General features: G+C 33.8%; 2 protein-coding genes across 2 annotated transcripts in view; one reads left to right on the top strand and one right to left on the bottom strand.

The window, feature by feature from the left end:
- LOC145660784 (hatching enzyme 1.2-like) overlaps positions 1-12,308 on the top strand; it is a 36,462-nt gene extending 24,154 nt beyond the window's left edge. Inside the window, exons 4-5 of the mRNA XM_081726192.1 lie at positions 991-1,127; positions 11,132-12,308. Coding sequence (XP_081582318.1) covers positions 991-1,127; positions 11,132-11,305 — 311 coding nt within the window. The 3' untranslated portion in view covers positions 11,306-12,308. The remainder of the gene's footprint in view (positions 1-990; positions 1,128-11,131) is intronic.
- A 6,541-nt stretch (positions 12,309-18,849) lies between these two features.
- LOC145694535 (zinc metalloproteinase nas-4-like) overlaps positions 18,850-23,091 on the bottom strand; it is a 132,516-nt gene continuing 128,274 nt past the window's right edge. Inside the window, exon 5 of the mRNA XM_081770850.1 lies at positions 18,850-19,451. Within this exon, the coding sequence (XP_081626976.1) occupies positions 19,359-19,451 (93 nt within the window). The 3' untranslated portion in view covers positions 18,850-19,358. The remainder of the gene's footprint in view (positions 19,452-23,091) is intronic.

Genomic DNA, 23,091 nt, shown 5'->3' with positions numbered 1-23,091 from the left:
GGACCTTTTCTTCCTCTATTACAGTGTCTCCAACATATGTTACAGGTAGTATGAGTGAAGAGTATATCTGTTACTGTTAGGAAGACCAAAACAGCAATCTGCTTGTTAACAATGTGTTTTGTGGCTTGGTGCATGAGATTAGTGATTTCTAGTGCATAGCGATACCAGCTCATGGTATAGCATGCAACAATGATCTCGGAAGCTAACAATAACCACATTTTTAAACTATGCTGAGCCCACACATATCTTACTAACTAACTCTATGACCTATGGAACTCGGAGGTTCAATGCTGCGTTCACAAAAGCTCTCCATTGAACCAGTTTCTACTTAGTATTCCTATTTCTGCGAGACTCATCTTAATATTGTCCTCCCGTTTGCACCTAGGTCTTCCTAATAGTAGCTTTCCGATTGGATTTCGTTAGAACTGTGAAAGCGTTCCTACTTTCTTCCATTCTTGCTGCATGATCTGTCCATCTGAGTTTCCTATATTTGATGACCCAAACATTGTTTGGTAAACGGTATAAATTATGTAACTCTTCGTTATGAAGTTTGTCATTCCACATTCCCGTTCCCTTTGGGTCCGAATATTCACTTCAGGATCTTGTTCTCAAATACTTTCAGTCTACGTTCTTCTCTTAGAGTAAGCGACCATGTTTCGCGCCCATACAGCAAACAGGCATGATTATCGTTTTATATATTTTAAGCTTCAAGTTCCTCGATAGAATTCGCGACGACAACAGATTTTGAATGGAATAGTAACATAAATTTCCTGTTTTTAGTCGACATTTAATTTCTTCGTGAATATGGCCTATATATTATCAAACTACAAAGTCACTCCCCTTCACGAAGTGACATACCACGTTTAAATATAATGTAGTGAAATATTGGATGAATTTTATTTGAGAACATATATATGTATATTTAAATATAATTCAAAATATGGAGGTTAAAGAGTTGGGTAAAATATTTTCTTTTCTGTTATGTTTCAGAAAAGAAATATAACTTCGAAAAGCGAGAAGCCTCTGATGTAACTACATTGAACACAACTTATGATTTTGAAAGTATAATGCATTACCCAGCAAATGCTTTTGCAATAAATTCATCACAACCTACAATAGTTCCTAAGGTAAGCACAATAATGTTATATGATATATATGTTTGTTTAATATTTTATTTAATAAATATCAATTAAAAAGCATCTGGAGCGTTTATGATACACTACAGTTCCGTTTAAACGAATCCCGATTAACAGAATAGCTAAAGAAAACTTTACTAAAATAAAACCTAAAGATTTTTGTTTTCACAAGCTGAATTAAACTTATGATCTTGAAGCTTTGCTGGCGTCTACTATTAATCCAATGTTCTCGGGATTTCTGCCAGAGTGAGTGTTGCTGTGCTGAGCTTTCGTTACCATACAGCGGCAACATCTTCATGCTCTGAAGATGTTGCCGCTGTATGGTAACGAAAGCTCAGCACAGCAACACTCACTCTGGCAGCAATCCCGAGAACATTGGATTAATGAATTAAACTTCATTGTTTTAGTCCTGTGGCTTTAGTTTAGAAATACTCAGTTCTAATGTTAAGTTTTGAAGGCATCATATGTTGGTTGCCAACACCGTCTATTCATGCTGAAAATATATCAAAATGTATCAAGTATACAGTCCTCTACATCAGAAAATCTTTATTCCAGTTTAACAAATTTTCGTTCAAATCGAAGCACCATTAGGCCCGTCAAATTGGGTTAACTGGGATCACAATAAAGTTTTATCATTATAAACTATGTACAGGAAGCATTTACAATAACGGTACATGGTTCGTTCAATTTAACAACTGAAAGAAAAAGGTTTTGATGCATTTACGAAAAACATACTCAAAATTGTTGTCGTGTCTCTGCAAACATATTCGCTCCCTAAGGGTAGAAGTCCTCTTGGTAGCTGGGTTCAATTCTTGATCATAATCTCATTGATGAAATCGGTGATCAACTTCTTCAATTCTTCGATAGATGCTGGTTAAGCCTGTATTATTTTCTCCCTTTGTTCTGTAAGGTCCTAAAACAATTCTCAAATATACTGATCTTTTGTCGATTTGATTTATGATGGCTACGCATTTACGAAAAACATACTCAAAATGGGCACTGTGTCTCTGCAAACTCAGCCGCATCCTCAGGGCTTTTTTTTAAATGAGATTAAATCTTTTCCTTGAACTTGAAACCATAAAGTTGTGTATCTTAGAGTTAAAAGACCAGGACATAGATCAAAAAATGGCAAACACAAGCGAAAGATTTTGTCCCTTTTCTATATCGATTCTAATAAAAGTCTCAATATCTGACAATGTCTCAAAACTGAGTTATGCCATTTGGCCATCCAACGCCTCAATTGTGGACGACAATGAATTTCGTAGTACGTTTACCGCGAAATTCCTCTGTTTCTCATCGCGTACATAATCGACGAACAACTCATATGTCATGACACTATCTGCCATTATTGGCAGGTCACTTGTCACAACTGTGAGGCTTCCATGCACCATTATTTACACTGAACCTTTTTGTCTTCGCAAATGTATTTTCTGTTTTAATATCGTTCATCAGCTGTAGCCTCAATCGCTTCTCCTCTTTGTCCTTTCACCATACGCTTTAGCATGTCATTCTTGCTACAGTTCCTTCAGCCAATGCCCCAACCGGTTTCTCATTCTTTTAAATTATCCCTATTTTCTTCTCACTATTTCTGACACTTTCTTATTTGTGTTCCATTCGACCCAGCTAATTCTCTCCACTTTTCTCCACACCTACATTTTGGAAACTTCACATCGCTTTTGTGTTTCATGCTTCTGCATCATATAGTACAATAGTACTCACGAAATATTTTATAAGTCAAGTTCTAAACTCCACAAAATTGACTTCTTCTTCCTAAATACTTTTTTCGTCATTCCTATCTTTGGTTCAATTTGACACTTTCAATTTAAGTGCCGCATTTACGAAAGCTCTCCGTTGACTTCGGCCTTTAACTAACTGGATGCATGTTCCATTCTGTATTCCCATTTCTGCAAGATCAAACTTAAAGTTGTCTTCCCATCTGCTCCTAGGCCTTCCTAATGTTCCTTCTCCGATGGGTTTCCAGTTAAAAATCTTGAAAAAGTCCCTACTTTCTTTCATTCCGAAACATTAAATGCTTACCTCAGCCCTCTAGGCTTAATGACTTCAATGTTAGTTAAACTGTATAAATTATGCAGTTCCTCGTTGTATGTCTTATTGGTGTCTAAATATCCTTATAGCGTATTCCGAACGACATTGAACAGTGACGGCCCAATTATTTCCCTAGTCAGACTTCGCTTTGGGTTTCAATTAAACGTATCTTTATTAATATAAGTAGCTTTCTTGGTACACTAAATTCGATAAGAATCTTATACAATGTTTTCCTCCTATTCGAGTCATAGGCCTTACTGGAATCAGCACACAACTGATTTTTCCCATTTCTTTTCGTGTATTTGGAGACTATTAAATATCTGGTAATACTTGATCGATTTTGCCTAAATCCGCCATCCGCCATACTTCTATCATATTAGCCATACTTCTATCGTTCTCAACCATATATTTCTTCCTTTGCTTTCTATTTAGCTATCACTTCCATGCTTTGTCCTCATTCATATAATTTCTCTTAATTGATTTGTTCCTTCTTAGTATCCTTCCTCTTAATTGATTTGTTCCTTCTTCGTATCCTTCCTCTTAATTGATTTGTTCCTCCTTCGTATCCTTCCTCTTAATTGATTTGTTTCTTCTTCGTTTACTGTCCAACCACATCTTCCATAGTTCGTCTTCTCCTTCCTGTCTCGCTGCACCAAGTTTCTCTGCCCATGGTTTCTGAAACTTCTTCCAATTCGTTTCCGTTTCCGCTCCATCTTTTCCTTTTGCTTGTTTCTTCTCATTTTTATCCTTGTACGTACTATCAGTATCAACACTTCTCCCTTTCAGTGACGACGCCAGAGGGGGGGCAAGGGGGCGAGCGCCCCCCTAGTAGCTACTTCTGCCCCCTTGACTGCCGCCTAGAATGCCCCCCCCCAGACTCCTACAATCTTTAAACATTCTATATGTAGTATTTTATATGAGTATCATAATCAATCTTATTGTCAAATTGTAGTCTACTTTCCATGCATTTACTATGTGGCAGATTAGTCCTAAAGCTTTCTTCTTTGAGCGTCTAGGTATGCACGCATATTTCTGTTTTCTAATTTAGCGCCTTTTGAGGTAAATTTTAGTTATACTTCTTTCTTATGATTTTTAATTATTGTGCCTAGCGAACAATAGTAGATTTGGTCGACTTGTTTTCTTTTCATTGGATCAACTTCGATTGGAAACAACAGAAAGGTAAAACCAGTTATGTAACTTGTTTGTATTTATCCAGGTTTGAAGGTTTTCAGTTTCATATTTTGTTTTATTTAAAGGTTCTACACTTCTTTTTTTCTGAAACATTATTCTCGACTTTCAATATTCAGAGGATGTGCTTATAACAGCTTAGTTTGCAACTACCAGGGCTTAATTTTTTATAGGGGATAAAAAGAGTTGTGTTTTCCCTTCCTGCAAATGATAATAATAAATTTATGGAATTAAATTGATTCCCAATAAAACGTATAGTCAGAGTGCTGATCTTTAGTTAGTAATTGGTTTATACTAGTGCTCCCTTACTTATTTTGTTTCAAAGTATTGACGTGATGTCTACCATATTGACTAGGAACTGCTGAAAAATTCGTAGCCCAACCCAGAAGGAGTGCACGTGGAATGGTGAAGTTTTACTTCTTCTACACTTCCCCCCGCGAGTCAATATACTACCTTGTACAGTGCTCCAGTTTTGCAGAAAAGTTAAAAAAAAAAATCTGAAGATTTCCTCGCACCACTGTTCGTAGCCTATCAGATCTAAAATGGCGTCCTTTCAAGTGTTATTTAAGTTTGGGAAATAAGTACACGTAATAGTTAGACGGAGCTAAATCTGCTAAATAAGAATGATGATCTAGACATTGAAATCCTAGATTATGCAATGTCAGTTGTGTTCGCAGGGGCTTGATGAACAGGCGTATTCTCCTGAAGGAACAGAATTCCTTTCTTTTCATTTTCCGCGGCGTTGAACTTTGAATTTTATTTCAGTTTTTTAAGTAATGTAGAGATTCTGGATTCAATATCTGACCGTTGCGGAGGTAGTCTATGAGTATCACTCCATACTTGTCCCAGAAGAATGTTGCAAACAGTTTCTAAACCTACTTCTGTGTCTTGAACTTCTTGGGGCGATGGAGAAATAAGTGCTACTACTCCATTGACTGTTGTTTCGATTCCGGATCATAGTGGTACAACTATATTTCATCTATGATTACTATTCGTTAGCGAAATTGATCAGCATTACGGTCAAATTGGAAGAAGACTTCTCTTAATGCCGTCACTCTTTTATTCTCCTGACAGATATTTTGGGAACCCATTATGCCGAGAACTTGAGCATACCCAAGCCATTCTGAATTATGCCACCGACGAGTTCCAAAGAAATGCCAAGAATCTCTGACACAAGTTTTGCTGAGAAGGTAAAAACTGAGAAAGGGGGATGCAGCCAGACCTCAGACTATAATATGTATATCGTGAGTTACACACTTAAAAAACTATATAAATAATAGCTTAAATTATTTTTGTCACTCAAAAACTGGGGTGGCCTAGGCCCTCCGGCCTCGGGCTATATCCACCACGGCTGAAATGCTGCAATTTTCAAGAATAATGTCACAAATTGCATCCGTGATTTCGGGAAGTCATTGCTTTTAATCATCCTGGGTGTAAAGCATAATTTGTTGAGAAATCGCCACGTTTATACTAAGCCATTTACCTCTTCACCACTGTATATAACGGAGGAGAGTCCCGTGGTGTTTCACTGATTTCCTAATTAATATACTTCGGTGACTTTCCTTGGTGGAACAAAAATGTTATAAGAGTTAGGATCTGGATGTTCGTGAAATCATCTGTTTGGGCACGCACAATCACTTCAGAAGCCTGAGAAACAATAAGAATTTCATTATTAATATGAAAAATTGTTTTGTACATACACAGATATGTTTTTCTAAACTACGGTTTCATTTTTCTACCTAGTACCTACATTCCTTCTGGATTGGACTAGGACATTTTCAGTAGCTCCTCGTAAATTCTCTCTCTCTGTATATATATATATATATATATATATATATATATATATATATATATATATATATATATAGAGAGAGAGAGAGAGAGAGAGAGAGAGAGAGAGAGCATATAGTACTAGACGAATGTGTTAATTGTAGCATACGTGAAAGTAATTCAATTTATGTTTAGGCTTCAAAAGTTTCATTGAAAAATATTTCATGTGCAGACATTACTTATCTGTTAGTTACCAATTTTACTTGAAATAACTTTAATTTATAATCATATAGGTCTAATATAAAAACAGCAACGAAATTACACAATGTAATGTAAAATAAGTCAAACGTAATAAATATGTCATTTTTGGTATGGCAAATAGCCGCCCCCCCGAAAATGTATCTGCCCCTCCTTTGCCCCCCTAAGAACTTGAAGCTGGCGTCGTCACTGCTCCCTTTTCTTCTTTGTTTCAACATTCCGCTTCCTTCAGTGTCGCTCTATGATATGCTGTCATTTTGTACCTCCAATAGTTTTGTTGAAAGTAGTTCTGTAACATTATTCCACACCTAGGATAAATTTCATCTAACCTGTTGCGCCCTAATATATCCTCTGTACTATTTCCTTCGGCTGTAAGTATTGATAAGTCCATCAACTTCGTTTCTGCTCTCACAGACACTTTAAATTTGCATAGTAATTGGATCTTGCTGTTATATTCGGCGTTTGAGACTCGAATTCACAATTTAGGAACTTCTATAAATAGATCAATTCAATAGATCATTCTTAAAAGGGGATATGTTCCATTTGAAATATGTTGCTGTACATGTTCCCTTTTAACAATGACCGAATAAATCGTGATATCACCGTTACCGACGCTCTTGTATCCAATTTGAATTTAATCACCTGTTTTCACATTTCATTGGTAGGCAATAACTCTTGTCACACTACAATTGGTTCTATTTCTTTCGTAAGAAGGCCAATCGTAGGAAATTCAGGACCATCTCCGCTTCACTATTATTTCCCGATTTCATACCTACCATTTTGATCGACTTTTTGTTCCTTGTCTGTATGTATTTGTATTTGTCTTTCCTGTTCCGCCGATCATATATCGGAGTGCACTGCAAAAGTACTTTCTGAATCTACACTAGTATATGCGGTGCTGATTTGTTCACTATCAGATGTCAATCTTGTGGTATAATACCTTCTCTATGATACACTTTTATATAATGATTGTATTGAATACATCAATATATGTGTGTGAAATTTGGCATTCTTATTGAAAAATGCCTACATTTTTCAAATTTCAAAAATAAATAAGAGAAAATTATTGTTCAGCCCCACTTTTGGGGACTTAAACACAAAGGTTCATTTTCCTTACGGGAGATTCAATGTTAAATTTTGGAAGCTGTTTTCTTGCTAAGGATTTTGGGCCAAATCAGTATTATTTGTTACAAAATGCAATAACACTCATCTACAATGCTAGTGCAGTTATCTAAAACATAATTTTGCTTAAGAGTCCCCCTTAAGCAGGCAAGAGGCATAAAAAGATGGTGGGTGGATTATTACCAAAATCCCACGTCTTATTTGGGGAACACAAGTAAGCATCAGATTAATCACAAATGTCAAAGAATTAATATTCCGATACTCCTTGCATGTGTCAGTGATTGATAGTGGGTACAGCTCCCTTCCAAAAACTATTTTTAAAAAATATTAAAAGACTCTATAAATATCCTTCGCAGGGACAGACTGGAAGGTACTATTTTTTTGTCAATTAATGTGAAATTTGTTGTTATTGTAGTAAAAAGTCAAGCGTTTTTGAAATCTAGAACGTTTTTTTGATAACACACCACCTTAGGGGGAACAGGGTGTGTAGCATACTTATTTGGATCTTTATAAAAATACCAAATTTTGTTCTGGAAATGTCAATGAGCATCAGATTAATCACAAATGTCACAGAATTAATATTCCGATGTTCCTTGCATGTGCCAGTGTCTGATATGGGGTTAAAGCCCCCTTTCAAAAGTCACATTAAAAATTCACCATAAATATCGTAAATATAGTAAATATCGTAATATATGGGAAGAAACTTTTCTGTCAATTAATATTAAATTTGGCGTTATTGTAGTGACGAGATATGTGTGTGTGTTTTTTTTAATATGGAGTGTTATTTTGGTGACGCACCGCCTGAGGGGGACACATGGGACGAAGCGTAAGATGGTTGATCTTTATTTTAAAAAATCCAAATTTTATTGTGGACACGCCAGGGAACGTCAGATTAATCACAAATATCTTGGAATTAATATTCCGATGCTCCTTGCATGTGCCAGTGATTGATATGGGGCTAAAAACTCTTCAAAAAGTCACAAAAAATTCACCCATCCCCATTCACTCACGTTAAATATCTTTAGGAGAAACATACTGGAAGAAGCTATTTTTAAATCAAGTAATGTGAAATTTGGCGCTACCGTAGTAAGAGGGTACGAGTTTTTTTTTTTTTTTCAATCTGGAATATTATTTTGGTAACACACTTCCTTAGGGGTGCAAAGCGGGGGTGATGGATCTTCATGGAAATTCCAAATTGTATTTTGAAAATGCCAATGAGTGTCAGATGATCAGAAATGTCACAGAATTACTATTCCGATGCTCGTCGCATGTCCCAGTGTGATATGGAACAACAGTTCCCTTTCCAAAAATTACAGAGCCTTACGATAAATATTCTTATCATTGATATACCAGGAGAAGATAAATAAAGCAATATGTAATTTTATTATTGTTATTATAACATTTTTAAATGTTGAATCTACTGTCTATGAATATCTTCTGTAAGTGTAACTGACTATGCGTATATTGCTTTGTTGTTATGTCGTCACTGGAATATAATCAAAGAGTTTTCTATTTTTAAAGGCCAATTAGGACTTTTTATAACCGAAAATCACATACACAAATAACCAATTATTTTCTGCACAATTAAGAAGAACCAGCTTGAAATAGAACACAAAATGACAATGGAAAATGTCAAAGGAACCAATAAATAAATAAATAAATAAATAAATAAAGGTCTAAAACGTGCGATTTAAGTTTCAATATTTTTTTTATTTGTAAAAAAGGCGTATATTTTCCCTACTTATTACCCAATAGAAGTATTATTCAACTTCCCACATAACAATATACTCGTATCTACTGCACATGTAAACACGTCAAGAATTTATGCAACAGACGTATAACTGAAAATGCATGTTTGATAATACTTTCCGTATAAGTGTTTCATCTACACGTACTTTCCATATGAAACAATATAGGCGGTCAGGATCTCACACACAAATGGACGCATATACCATATACCTGAGGAATGTAACATTAGTATGTGCATGTGATACACGGAAAACAGTTAGATGTCAGACATCCTGCTACGGCATGATGTAATATCTAAGGGCAGTGCGTATGTAGCTTATGGATAACTTATGCTCCATTCTGATTTCTGAAGTAAGCAAGAGGATCCCTTATATTTGTACAATATACCGTTGTCCGGAGAACGGAGTTTTCTCAATGCATTTAACGTGCACATTTTGTGACTTTTGGAAGGGAGTTGTAGCACCATATCAGCCCCATAGTCCAGAATAAAATTTGGATTTTTTATAAAGATTCACCACCTTATGCTTCGCCCCCATGTTTCCTCCTGAGGCGGTGCGTTACCAAAATAATATTCTATGTTTTAAAAAAACGCATACCTCGTCACTACCATAACGCCAAATTTCAAATTAACTGACAAAAAATAGTTTATTTTCATATATCAATGCTTAGGATATTTATGGTGAATTTTTAATGTGACTTTTGAAAGGGGAGCTGTGGCCCCATATCAGACACTGGCACATGCAAGGGACATCAGAATATTAATTCCGCGACATTTGTGATTAATCTGATGCTCATTGATATTTCCAGAATAAAATTTGGAACTTTTATAAAGATCCAAATGGGTATGCTACGCCCCCTGTTCCCCCTAAGGCGGTGCGTTATCAAAACAACATTCTAGATTTCAAAAACGCATGCCTTTTTACTACAATAACAAATTTCCCATTAATTGACAAAAAAAATATAGTATCTTCCTATCTGTCCCTGGGAAGGATATTTATGGTGATTACTGTAGTTTTTGGAAGGGCACTCTAGCTTCGTATCAATCACTGACACATACAAGGAGTATCGGAATATTAATTCTTTGACATTTGTGATTAATCTGGTGCATACTTGCGTTCCCAAAATAAGATTTGGGATTTTGGTAATAATCCACCCACCACATTTTTATGTCCCTTGGCCCCTAAGGGGATGTCTTAAACAAAATTACGTTTTACATGACTGCACTAACATTGTAGATGAGTGTTACTGCATTTTGTAACAAATAATACTCATTTGGGCCAAAATCTTTAGCAATAATTATTGCTTCCAATATTTAACATTGAATCTGCCATAAGGAAAATGAACTTTTGTGTTTACGCCTCCAAAAGGAGGGGCTAAACAGTAATTTTTCTCTTATTTATTTTTGAAATTTGAAAAATACAGACATTTTTCAATAAGAGTGCCAAATTTCACATTAATAGTGTAAAAATTTCATCTTCTTTCAGGGGTGTAGAAAATTACATGATTTATGGAACAGTATATATACACATATATATATATATATATATATATATATATATATATATATATATATATATATATATATATATATATATATATATATATATATAAAAGGGAAATTATTAAACACAAATCCTTTTTTTCTTTTTTAAGAAAAATCTCTCTGAAGTACATGTGCGATGGTTGAAATATATGCACTGTTTTTGAAATACTGTGAAATTTTAAGATCATATATGTTTGCATTTTATTATTTTTTTACATTTCCCTCGAGGTCATTATAGTCAGTAAAATAAAACTACATATCATAAAATCACATGTTATAATTATATACAGTTTTTATAGTAACTTTTTTTCGTCCACAGGTACCTAATGTTACAATTACATGGGTAGAGAAAATGAGCAAAACCGACATCATAAGACTCAACAGAATGTATAAATGTAACAGGAGTAATAACATCATTGATAACAAATACGAGTATATGGGAAACGTTGTGAATGGTATATCACCTGTTCCTATTAGCTCTCGTTATTCTTGAAGCTAATTGCCATTTTGCTCTACAATAATTGTGAACTATAATATTTTTTAAATGTTTCTAAATCATGTTTTCTTTAAAATACATAGCAAACAAAGTAAAATAAATCATACTCAAAAGTTTTTAAAAAGTCTGTGTTCATGAAAATTACTTTCAAAAAATATATTTATGACTAAAGAGTAAATCATAGGGTATCGCTCTCATATAGTCACTTCATAAATTCTTCAAATCTGATATTATAATATAATAACATTATTTCTTTATTGATGATATGTCTGAATGTAAGCTTACATACAATGTTACACGAAAATTGAAGAATTTATAAATTGATAGTACGTAAGAGTTCTCCTCATGCTCATATACAGATGGTGATCAGAAAAATGGAAACACCTGAACGAAATTGCAACTTACCAGATTAATATGGTGTCGGGCCACCTTTCGTCTTCAGAACAGCCTTGATGTGACGTGGGATGGAGGCATAGAGGTCGTGAATGGTAGCAAGTCGAATTTTACACCATTCCTGTGCAGGGCATCGGCCAGTTCTTTGAGAGAAGATGGAGGTGGAAATCGTCGCCGGAGTCGTGTTTCCAAGACGGACCACAGATGTTCAATTATGTTGAGATCTCGGGATTTGGCGGGCCAGGGGAGGTATTGAACTTCATCCAAATGTTCCTCAAACTACGCAGCAACAACGCCAGCTGTGTGGATGTGTTCATTATCATCCTGGAAGATGGCGTCATTGTCCGGGAACAACATCCGGACCATAGGATGCAAGTGGTCTCCTAAAATTGCGACATAATCGTTGGCAGTGATTCGTCCGCTAAGTGTGACCACAGGAACCAATAGAAAGCATGATATGGCAGCCCACAGCATCACCAAGCATGTTTCACAGTTGGCGGAGATACTGCAGATCATAAGCTTCTTTGGCCGTTCTCCACACATAAACACGGCCCGTAGTTGAGAATATGGTGAAGAATGACTCGTCCGATCATATCACACGTTTCCAGTCCTCAACGGTCCAAGTCGCATGGTTGCGGGCACCATTTGCGGCGTGCGAAAGCGTTATGGTCCCTGATGAGCGGTTTGGCCCGTGCAACACGACCCCGTTAGTTCATGTCATGTAATCCGGGGCGGACTATGATTGTCGAAATAGGGTGGGGGAGGTGCTGATTGAGTTCCTCCGTCACTTGCTCCGCAGTGGCACGACGGATCTGCGTGAGAATGCGCTTTAATACCCGGCTTGACCTGTCACTCATGATTTTCTTCCGCCTACTGTTCCGCTTCCCCGATGTGGTTTTCCCGTGTGTTGTGTAGGCCGTTATCACCCTCGACACTGTCCCACGCGACACACCTAACACAGTAGCCACTGCAGTCACACTCACTCCACATAACCGCGCACCAACAATTTGCCCTCTTTGAAAATCTGAGAGGTCTTCCATTTTACAGTACCTCCGTCTGCTGCAGCCACTGGACTCTGCTGTTCCACTGCACCTGACGTAGTATGGAGACGGACCTAACACACCACCACCAGCGGTCCGGCGCTGCGGGCGCCACGACACCACTGCCAACCCATACATCTGACGTGTTGACAACTACAGATGTTTCCATTTTTCTGATCACCATCTGTATTTAAGTCATTAATAACTTTCGAAAATTAAAAATAATTTTCTTTAAAACATTATTACTTTTTTCTGTACGTTTTAGCACTATTCGTTTTAAATTGTTTGTTAATCGTTCTTTTAAAGAAATCGTGTGTTTTAAAAATATTTTATTTTTAAAAAGCCTGTTTTAAAAATGTTTTTTATTTGATTTTCTACTTTTTAATGATGATTAAGTACATTTTCTATTGTTGTGAAATTTTGTTTGTCTATTTTTTCTATATATATCTGTCGGGACTCGGTGTTTATCAACGTTGTAGTCTGCTCGGAAAACAGAGTCAAAAATTACTCTTATTTAATATATATACTATTTATATTAGTTAGTACCATTTATATTTTTATATTAGTTATAATATTTAAGTAGTATCACACCTCAGTTTGGTTTACAAAATCCTAGAAATGCGATTCAAACGAACAATTGTATCCAAAAATGCAGGCATATATGATCATAGTTTATTACCGTAATATGCTATTTTTGCAACAGAATACAGTATCTTTGTGTCTCCTTAATAACAGAACAGTTATCTTCGATCTTGCATACAGTTAAACCGTAATGCCGAATCTCTTCTAAAAATCTCATTTCTTCCTTTAGATGTCTCTGTTAGGTCCTCAAGAACACAATCTTCTACGTACAGACTACATATCAAATTACTAGAAACTGTCTACGGAACTGCCGACAGAGACAATACTTGCTACAACATTTTTATTCTATTTTGAAATAAAATGGCTTAATGGATTTTGAAATCAAAGACCCCAGTCTGCTTGTCGCAAACTAGATTACTAGCTAAACCACTGGACTTTCTTAGACCCTCTTATCTATTCATAGTTGTTTCATAGCATCGGCCCAGAACTATAATTCATTTTGCTGTGCTCTCCTGTTGTAAATTGAAATAACGAAAGGAAATTAGTGTGTGTGTTAAAAATAATTTTACAAAAATAATTTTAAAAGGAACAGGATCCGAGTAACTATTGGCTACAATATCAGTCAGTAATGACCTATTTCAGCTATTTGTAATGAACTGTTTGTTTCTAGCGTAGAAATAGAGGTTCACTTCGTCTCCTTAGTAATTCCAATTCCTCGTTTCTTAAGATTCATATGGACACACTTAAAACCAGCTACCAGTTTAGACAAATTGTAGAATGTCAAGTTACAATATTAAAACATACAGCTTTTACTTTTTCCCTACTTTGTTTTCATTATCATACTTGTTTGTGATGCACAATAAATGTTTGATACTTCATGTCTACGTAAAAATAATAATGTTTCTTGTCGTTGCCAAAAACACGATGCATAACTTATAAATTGCGCTCAAGTTTAAATTGTTTCGTAGTTCATAACACAAAAAACAAAATGTGAAAAAAGCTTATATATACTCACTCACTCAATACCATATACATAGTCGCCTGACTTAAGTCGCTGTGCAAAATTTCATCATTTTGTGACGTCAGAAAATGAGTTAAATTTAAGGTTGCAAGAGTTGTGTATACAGTTGAAACATTGAAAATTGAAGTAAAGCCTGTAAAAATTAACTTTACAAACACTCAATTATCTTCTAGTACGCTACACACTGTAGTCTGGCAGACTGGTGTGAGCATCTGTACCGAAACGGGAAATAAATTTCACCTCCACCAGGAATCAATCCTTATTGTTCTGTTAGTACTGACTAGGACAGTAGATCTTTTACTAACTAGGACACAGCGACATACACATAACATTTTGCAGCTTCTGAAATTAAGAGCACACCTATTTTGGAAATTCTTATTATCGACAAATATTACAGTAATACATTTGAATAGCTTTAAATAGTTTCTTTTGTTTCAAAAGATTCTTCTTTAAATTCTTTATATTTCCCTATTATCTCCTTCAGTATTGATTTCACTAGACAGGATAATACTTACTCTTTTCGTAACTCCAGTACCAAGTCACTTGTTAGAAAGATCATTAAAGTAAACAGAAAAATTATGCCTCGTGTTTTATTTGGATACATTTTGTAGTTGATTTCGCTATTGTTTTAGGTCTATCCTGAAATCAAAATAAATAATGAATGCCAAAAGTTTCTGGTTTAAATTTGTGAAATGTTTTACAGATAAAAAAGAGTTTTGGGAACTGTACAAAGATTATGTTTGTATATGGAGATTTAACGTGATATAAAATACAAATGTATTTGAGAGTTGTTTTCCTAAATATGTCCATAGGGCCTCTGGTCGTAACTTGCTTATGTGATGGTACAACTTTAGTTTGAGCTGTTAATATTACCGGTTTACTTGAATAGACACTTGGATTTGGCAACACTTTAAAATCAGATTTAACACCACCATCGCTTGACTCAGGGCTGATTGCACTTTTACCTTTCGATGGGACAAAGCACTGTAGAGTCAGAACCTTTGACTTCTGTGGATAGCGAACTGGCTGTCTATAACCACCAGTTTATGGTGCAAAACACTTAAGATTCGACAACGTATAAAATAAATCTCCGAGCTGGTTCTGAACCCACTTTATTATCCACGAGAAATCCTGCTTAGTCTCATATACATAGCTATGCTACTGTGCTGGAGGAGATGTGTTTCTTATCCTGGTAAAAATACGTGTTGATATTTGCTCACTGGGAATTTGAGAGTTAAAGGTCCTTAAAATATCTTCGATATCTATCAAAACATTATATTAACTTCGCGTAAGTTGAATTCCCAGAAAATTCCCAGAAAATATAAAAACTTTTTGTTGAATATTTTAAAGAAATGATACATTTCAAAATATGAAAATAACCGAAAAGATTTTCCTTTTTCTTGTCCGTACATTGTATTACTTACTTTGTAGGCCAAAAACCATATTAATTGCAAGTAAGTGGCTGAAGTCAAAACAATGGTAATGGAAACATAAAATTTTATTTACAACTTCAAAGTAAGCGATGTAAATATACACCGTTAGCCACTTAGGCCTCACGGGGATCGTATATATACATCGATAGCAGTCATTAAATGTTATTAAGCCAATATTATGCATAATTCCAAACTTTTTATCAGGAATATAAGGAAATATTACGTATATTTTCCTTTCGTATTCATATTCTGCTTATATAATTATCTTTTAATCATCATTATCATTTTTTAAAAAATGAAGATATTCCACAAATTATAATCATATCAATACTGTAGGAAATAGACTTGGTGCTAAGCAATTCTTCATCTTTCTTGTGCATGTATAACCATATATTATTTTATTTTCAAGTAGCGTTGTTGTATCGTTTATGTACAAATAAATTTCTCAGAGACACTTGAGCTATCTAACATAAACAATATTGTATCTAATATAAATTATTTAGGAATTTCTAATAATAACCAAGAAAGATTTCAAACACAATTCTTGAATATATATATATGTTTAAGGTTGTAAATGTATTACTTACTTTTAGCATAGTCCCTCAGAATTTGATTTGTTGATTTATAAATATGACTTATATATCTCATATTATGTATAATACAGGTTACCTTTATTTCGCTTGCATCATACATAAAAATATAGATTTAAATAAGAAAAATAAGATAATACAAATAATAATACAACAGGAAAGTCATAAATGGATATTTACAAACTAAGAAAACTATAGTTGTATATACACTTAGAGACTGCTTTACTTAATACAATATTTCGTAGCCATTATTTTGTGTATTATTTAGGTTAAGTTGAAATCAAGAAATGAATCCTCAAATTTTTGGAATTTGCAATGATTAAAAACAAAAGTAACCAGGTTTTGTTCTCTTCTGAGTAACTGGTATATTACAATATTCTAAAACATTCAAAGCCCATAAAACATTCAATTCACAAGATGTGATGGTTAGCCGATAGAGATTTTTAGTAGTTAACACAATGAAAAATATAATGTCATTTTATTATTATCTAAATACATGTATATATAAAAATATATTTCTTCTTTGCTTTCCTTGGTACTTGGACGGAACACACGATTATTAAATATATTCTAAATGTTAGTTGTAAATAGAAAGGGAAAGGTGTTGTTATTTGTATATAATATTTTTGTATTGTTTTATTTTTTTTTACTTTTTTAAAAGTATGATTGACGAGTACTATGAATAAGAACTATAGTACCAATCTTAGCTTTTAAATATATTGCAAGTTAGTGGTATCCAACTTTTTATTGCGTACCCCTAAAGATACTTTTCCATTCAAGTGTGTACTCCCAATTTAAATATCCTAACATAACTATATCAAAAAATATTTAATTACTTATTCATCTAATAACTTAGTTTTTAATAGGAAAATCACGCTATAAATTCAACAGAATTACAGTATGTTCAACTAGGATGTAATAAAAATTATACTGCTACATAATATCCTATAATAGTAGTATAATGTTGTATTTATAATTTACGTACCCCTAAGAAGCCATAGTGTATCTTTAGGAACACGCGTATGAGACATTGAATACCACTGTTGTAACTAATATTTTAAAACTATTGTAGTACTAGTTCTGTACAATATTCGTAAATAAATTATTTGTTAATATGTCTTGAGATTTTGATCTGTCCTAATTATGATTAGCATTGAAGAGAAATGTTTTTAAACTTTTGTCATGAAAATAAAGAATTAATATGGTGATGGGCAAACAAATAGTGGATTTCAGTTCAAATCAGATTATGAGATACGTCAATCATTACCAGGACTTAGTATAATAAGATTTTTGACCAATGTACCATCATTCTCTTAATAAATTATGTTGGGACGCCAAACGTTTTCCTTTCTTTCTTGGCTCTCATTAAAAAAAAAAGTTTGCCCATCACTGAATTTTAATAGATTTTACAGTACAATTGCAACTAAATACAAGTAAATGGTTTTATAATGGTTTGAAATATATTATAATCTACTATATCCTGTAGCAAGCGCCATGTTTATATTACGTTATTTATTCTTTAAACAATCACAGATATTTAACATTAAACATTCGAGATAGCCAACAATCAAGTTCCAAAAAAGTTTTATATTGTATTTGAGATTTGACTGCAGTAAATTAATTGAATAATGCTCACAAATCGGAAAAGTTTTGGCATCTCAAAGATCAAAATAACTACAAATCGTTAAACTAAACCATTTATAATACAAAAAGCTTTGTATATCTCGTGAATTTAACTATTTAACTACTATTTCCAAGTTCAAAATTCAAGAATCAAAATACAAAGATAGAAATTTAACTAAAGTTTGATTTTGAAATGTGAAGATTGTGCAACTGGTTTCAATTCAACAAGATATGTTTCAAATTTAATTTTGAAAACTATATATTTGATTAGTAATCGTTTTGATCGTAATTAAATTAGTTCAGCAGATTATTTTATATTGTGAAGAAAGTTTACCACATACAAACCACAAATTAACTCTAATAAACATTTTGAGCGTTTACAACACAAAATCTTCATAACTAATCTTTTATTTTGAACAAATTTACAGTTCAAGTTGGGAACAATATTTTCTAATGTACATAATTTCTGTTAACTGTAATCGGAAGAAAAATAAGAAAGTAAATTTAACAGAAAGTACAATTAATGGGCCTTCTAAAGTACTAATTATAATATTGTAGAACTTTGGTTTCTTAAAATTAAGATTTAAAAAAAACTTTTAAGTTTGGCGATTTGCTTGATAAGAGAAGCCAGTATATTCTATATATTATTATAATTATCATACACTGGATGTGAAAACATAAACTACATTTGAATTAAATATCTCAATAATGTATTATTTACATTATACATTATCTTTGTAAATATTGTTTTAATATAATGTTTGTGTAATTTCATTGTTACAATCTAAATGCAAATTTCACTTAAAAGTACATAACTTAGTCAAATCACAAGGTAATTTATTCGGTAATAGTGTTTCGGAGTTAATTTGAAGATGGAATAAAACAGATTTAGATTTATTTACTATTTTAGGCATTTTTTTAAATTGTGGAATTACATTCTTTGAATTTATTAAGATTTTTTGTATATATTTTGTACTAAATAAATATACATATAAAGAAAATTGTAACATTAATGAATAGTTTATCCATCATCAATTTTCTATTTGCGATTGCCATAACAAGCTCTTTTTTTTTTTTAAAAAAAAAAGTTATATCTACTAAACATATAAAGCATTATCTTAAATACAGTTTATGGCACTGAAAATTCACGTTTCAGTTACTTAACTATAATAATAATTTTGTCCACCTAAAAATTGCATATAATATAACTAATAGTAGGTCTAGCACTCAAATCGAAATGAGCACGAACAGAGTGTGGTTTTTAGTTCGTACGAGAGACACATTCACTCTTTCTTTCTAGATTCTCTCTATTCACAATGGATTCTACGCTGTTTTTATTACAAAAAATGTCCTGTTTTCTTTTCTCACTTAGAAAAATTCTGTGCAATTATATGCAATGTTAATTTTCAGCAAATCTTGTTCCGTGGGACCATCTCTCTGACCCATTTTAACGAATGGTTTCTGTGAAAAGAACAAAACGTGTAATAATTAAAAAGGGTAGTATAACATAAACAGAAAAGTAATATTCAATCTTTAAAAGTAAATATGCATATTGTTGTTTAGTACTATACCTAGTTACGATGCCAAATTCCTTTGAATCCGAGATATTAACTCGTAAAGTTTTGAATAAATATATTGAACAATCATCTACGTGTCGCAGATAATAGCTATTTCCATTAAACAAATTCTGTCGCTTCATAAGACTGTGTACTAAAAAGGGACGTTAATCTCAAATTAGTCAATACATCAACCAATTAATGAGAGACAAAGACCTTAAATTTTGATAGTTTACTCTATAAACTGAACTCTCAGAATTCTCTGGTTTGGGGATGTATTACCTTTCAGCTGATCTGACTTTTCGTAAATATAAGAGGCCAACGTAGCTTCTAGCACAAGAGTGCTAATTGAATTCTTTTATATGGAATCATCCAATCTCATGAAACTGAATTTGAGAAATTTGCGAAGAATTTAACTGTGATTAAAACCTTAAAATGCATATGTCTTCTAACAAGTTCACATACTTGGTCCAGCAACTTTTCTTTCTCAAGGAAACGGTGCCGTACTAAGCATATATTTGTTATTACAGTACTTCTACAGTTTTGATGCTCAGATATGCATTTGTCGTCTTTTTATCGCTATTCTCTCTTTTGGTATTACCTCCAGAAAATAATACCTTGAAACAGCCGTGAGTCAACGTATTTGATATGCTTAAAATGTTTGAGATATAGTCCTAGTGTCTTGATGAACAACACACAGAGGTTGCAGAGGTTGTCCATACAAGCAGAAGTTATTGTACCTAAATTAAGTTACTGCAAGATTTATCTGAGAAAATCTCCTTCAAATCCATGGAAGATATTGAAATTGAGCTCAAAGTGTTATTTACAGGATGTAACATACCCGGAACTGTTTTCTCAAGAATACTCACGGAAACTATGAACTGATTCTCTTGCATTGAAGTTGATTTTACATGTTAAATTTCTAATTACGTTTTCATCAAACATTAGCCTAGCTCAATGCTTGGAATCTGAAACCTTAATATATGGATGGAAATCACTAATATATCCTTCAAGCAGACGCTTTCCAATAGCTACTTTCCCGCTTCTACGAACTAAAAATGATTTTACAAAATTGCTATTATTGAAACATTTACAATATCTAAGTACAGTCGTTACGTACAGCTAGAAAAAACGCATGCACTTGTCAATACTCATTCAAGTCTATTATATTTCTCTTAAATAAACTGCTTTTTAATCCAATAGTGATGTTAACTTGATTTTCCCATTTTTGTGTGTTCCTGAGTTTCTGTATAACATGTGTAATGCCCATGTACAACTGAATTTCTAATCAATGAAATGATAATAATTCACTTCTTGTGCGCGTTATATCCTAACCTTAATCCACAATGTACCCGAGCTCTCCAATTTCTTGTTTTCTATACACTGTTTGGGATCATATGACTAGTACTCAAGCTTCACTGGTTTTGTGACCTGTACAGTTACCAAGTAGAATTTAGATAATGATTATTATTATCATCGTATGACAAAAACACAAAAATTTATACAGTTACAAATGTTATATAACATTTGACCAAAAGTCGGTCACAATCAGTGCATTCTCCGAGACCTAGTGTAGATCACCTTCCATGTAGGTTGGTGGACACAGTTGATACTGGAGCATATATGGTTAACAATCTGGTCTTCTCTAGAATCGCACTTGATATTATACTCTTTAGTATAGCCTAATCTTACCAGATTAACGCTGAATCTGCCCACTATCAATCACAACTTATTGAAAGACTTCCATGTTAGCCAGCCTTTCTCATACCCGGGCGGTAAAGTTTCAGAAATCATTATCTTTCCACAATTATAACCTGGCTTTTCCATTTAGTTCCTCTGATATTTTTAGGAACCTCTTATTTGACTCCAGTCTTTGTGTGAGAGGTTCATACCCAAGTTATAGGTGAGTTATTTTAAGCTCCGCTTTCTTCCTTTCATTCTTCACTGATATTTCTCTTTGAACAGAATGTGGTGCTATTTATGCGAAATGGTGAAACGATTCGACTGGAATGGACTTTAAATAGCCTTAATGATTCTGCAGGTAACGTTGAAAGTTACATCCATCTGTTTAACATGAGTTGTATTACACCAAACAAGACTGGCATATTCTGCAGCAGAATAGCACAATGCCATTGCAGAAGTTTGGATAATTGAGGTTGAATACAACACTGTGATCCAACAAGTTTTCTAAGAAGACTGTTCCTGGTGGAAACTGTCCAATTGGAGTACATACAGTGTTTCTTGAACGTGAGAGATCTGTTGAGGGTCCCTCCTAGATATTTTGTAGTATTACAGTATTTTAGTTCGACCGCTGACCACAATACTTTTAACCTGCTAGTTCATTCCTAATTTCTCAAATGAAAGGAACATATTTGTGTCTCCGACAGATTTGATTTAAGCGGATTGTACTGTACAAGTACAGTGATGTGTGGATGATTGTGATGAGATTAGTGAAGGTGCTCTCCATTGTTTCAAAATCTGTGCTCTGTGTGGTCAGAGCTTGATCATCAGTGTACAATAAACTTCTGACGTTGCTGGCTACAGGTTGGCCGTTTGTATATGAAAGCCCATTTCTTTGGGGAATGCCGTTCATAATCCTAACCGACTGCGATGTCCTTGGAAGTCAATGAAGAATCTGCGGTTCTGTATAAAAGTAGCAATGAGATTGGTTATGCTAAAATACTTGGTCAGCTTATATACCTTAACTAATAATACCTTATGATTGACAGTTCGTATGCTGCTGGTTGGTTAACAAATACCACTTCTATTACCTTGCAAGCTATAAACCGCGAGAGATTTAGCAGTTGTAAAGTAGAACTTTTACTGGGCTGAAATCCGGTTTGATGAGGTAAAAGCAAAAGGCCAATCACAGGTACAAGGCGATTTAAGATCAATCTTTCTAAAATATTTCGAGTTGTTTTCTTTTTTGCAGGTTTTAGCAGGACAGTCACTCCGCCCTTTCGGCTATAATGGTGATAAGTTTTACTATGAATATTACATGTTCTAATATTATAGAAGAAGATGAAATAGGTTTTTGTATGATATTGTTAGTGGAAATGATGTAGCCGTGCTGTGGAGTAAATGTCTTGGTTCCGCGGTGCATGTGGTAGTGTTAACATTTCTTAAAGTAAGATACCGAAGAGGAAGTTATAAAGTGAACATTTCTCATCGAACACTTTTTATACACTTTTACAAATACTCATGAAAACATCTACATTCATCTACAATTACTTTACACGTCTTCATTTCATTTACTTTTCACTTTTTCCAAATTTTATGCCCTGACCACCTGGGTAACTGGACTCTTCTTCCCGTTGGAACTCCTTCACGATTTTGTGACTATACATTTCTTTACCTGACTTTGACAAACTGCTTTTCATGATCTTGAATTTGCACAATTACAATTTTTACTCTACTACATTTTCCTTACGTATTGCAACACAATTTGTAACAATTTATTGAAACTCAATGTATTAATTATCCATCAAAGTTGCCAACCTCAGAGAATAAAATTATCGATTTTCGTCGTTAAAATTATCGTATAT

Source organism: Thermobia domestica, chromosome 9 (assembly GCF_964235325.1).
Source record: "Thermobia domestica chromosome 9, izTheDome1.hap1.1, whole genome shotgun sequence".
Lineage (NCBI taxonomy): Eukaryota > Metazoa > Arthropoda > Insecta > Zygentoma > Lepismatidae > Thermobia > Thermobia domestica.
Note: the sequence above shows the minus strand (reverse complement) of the source record. Positions and strands in the feature narration are given on the sequence as shown.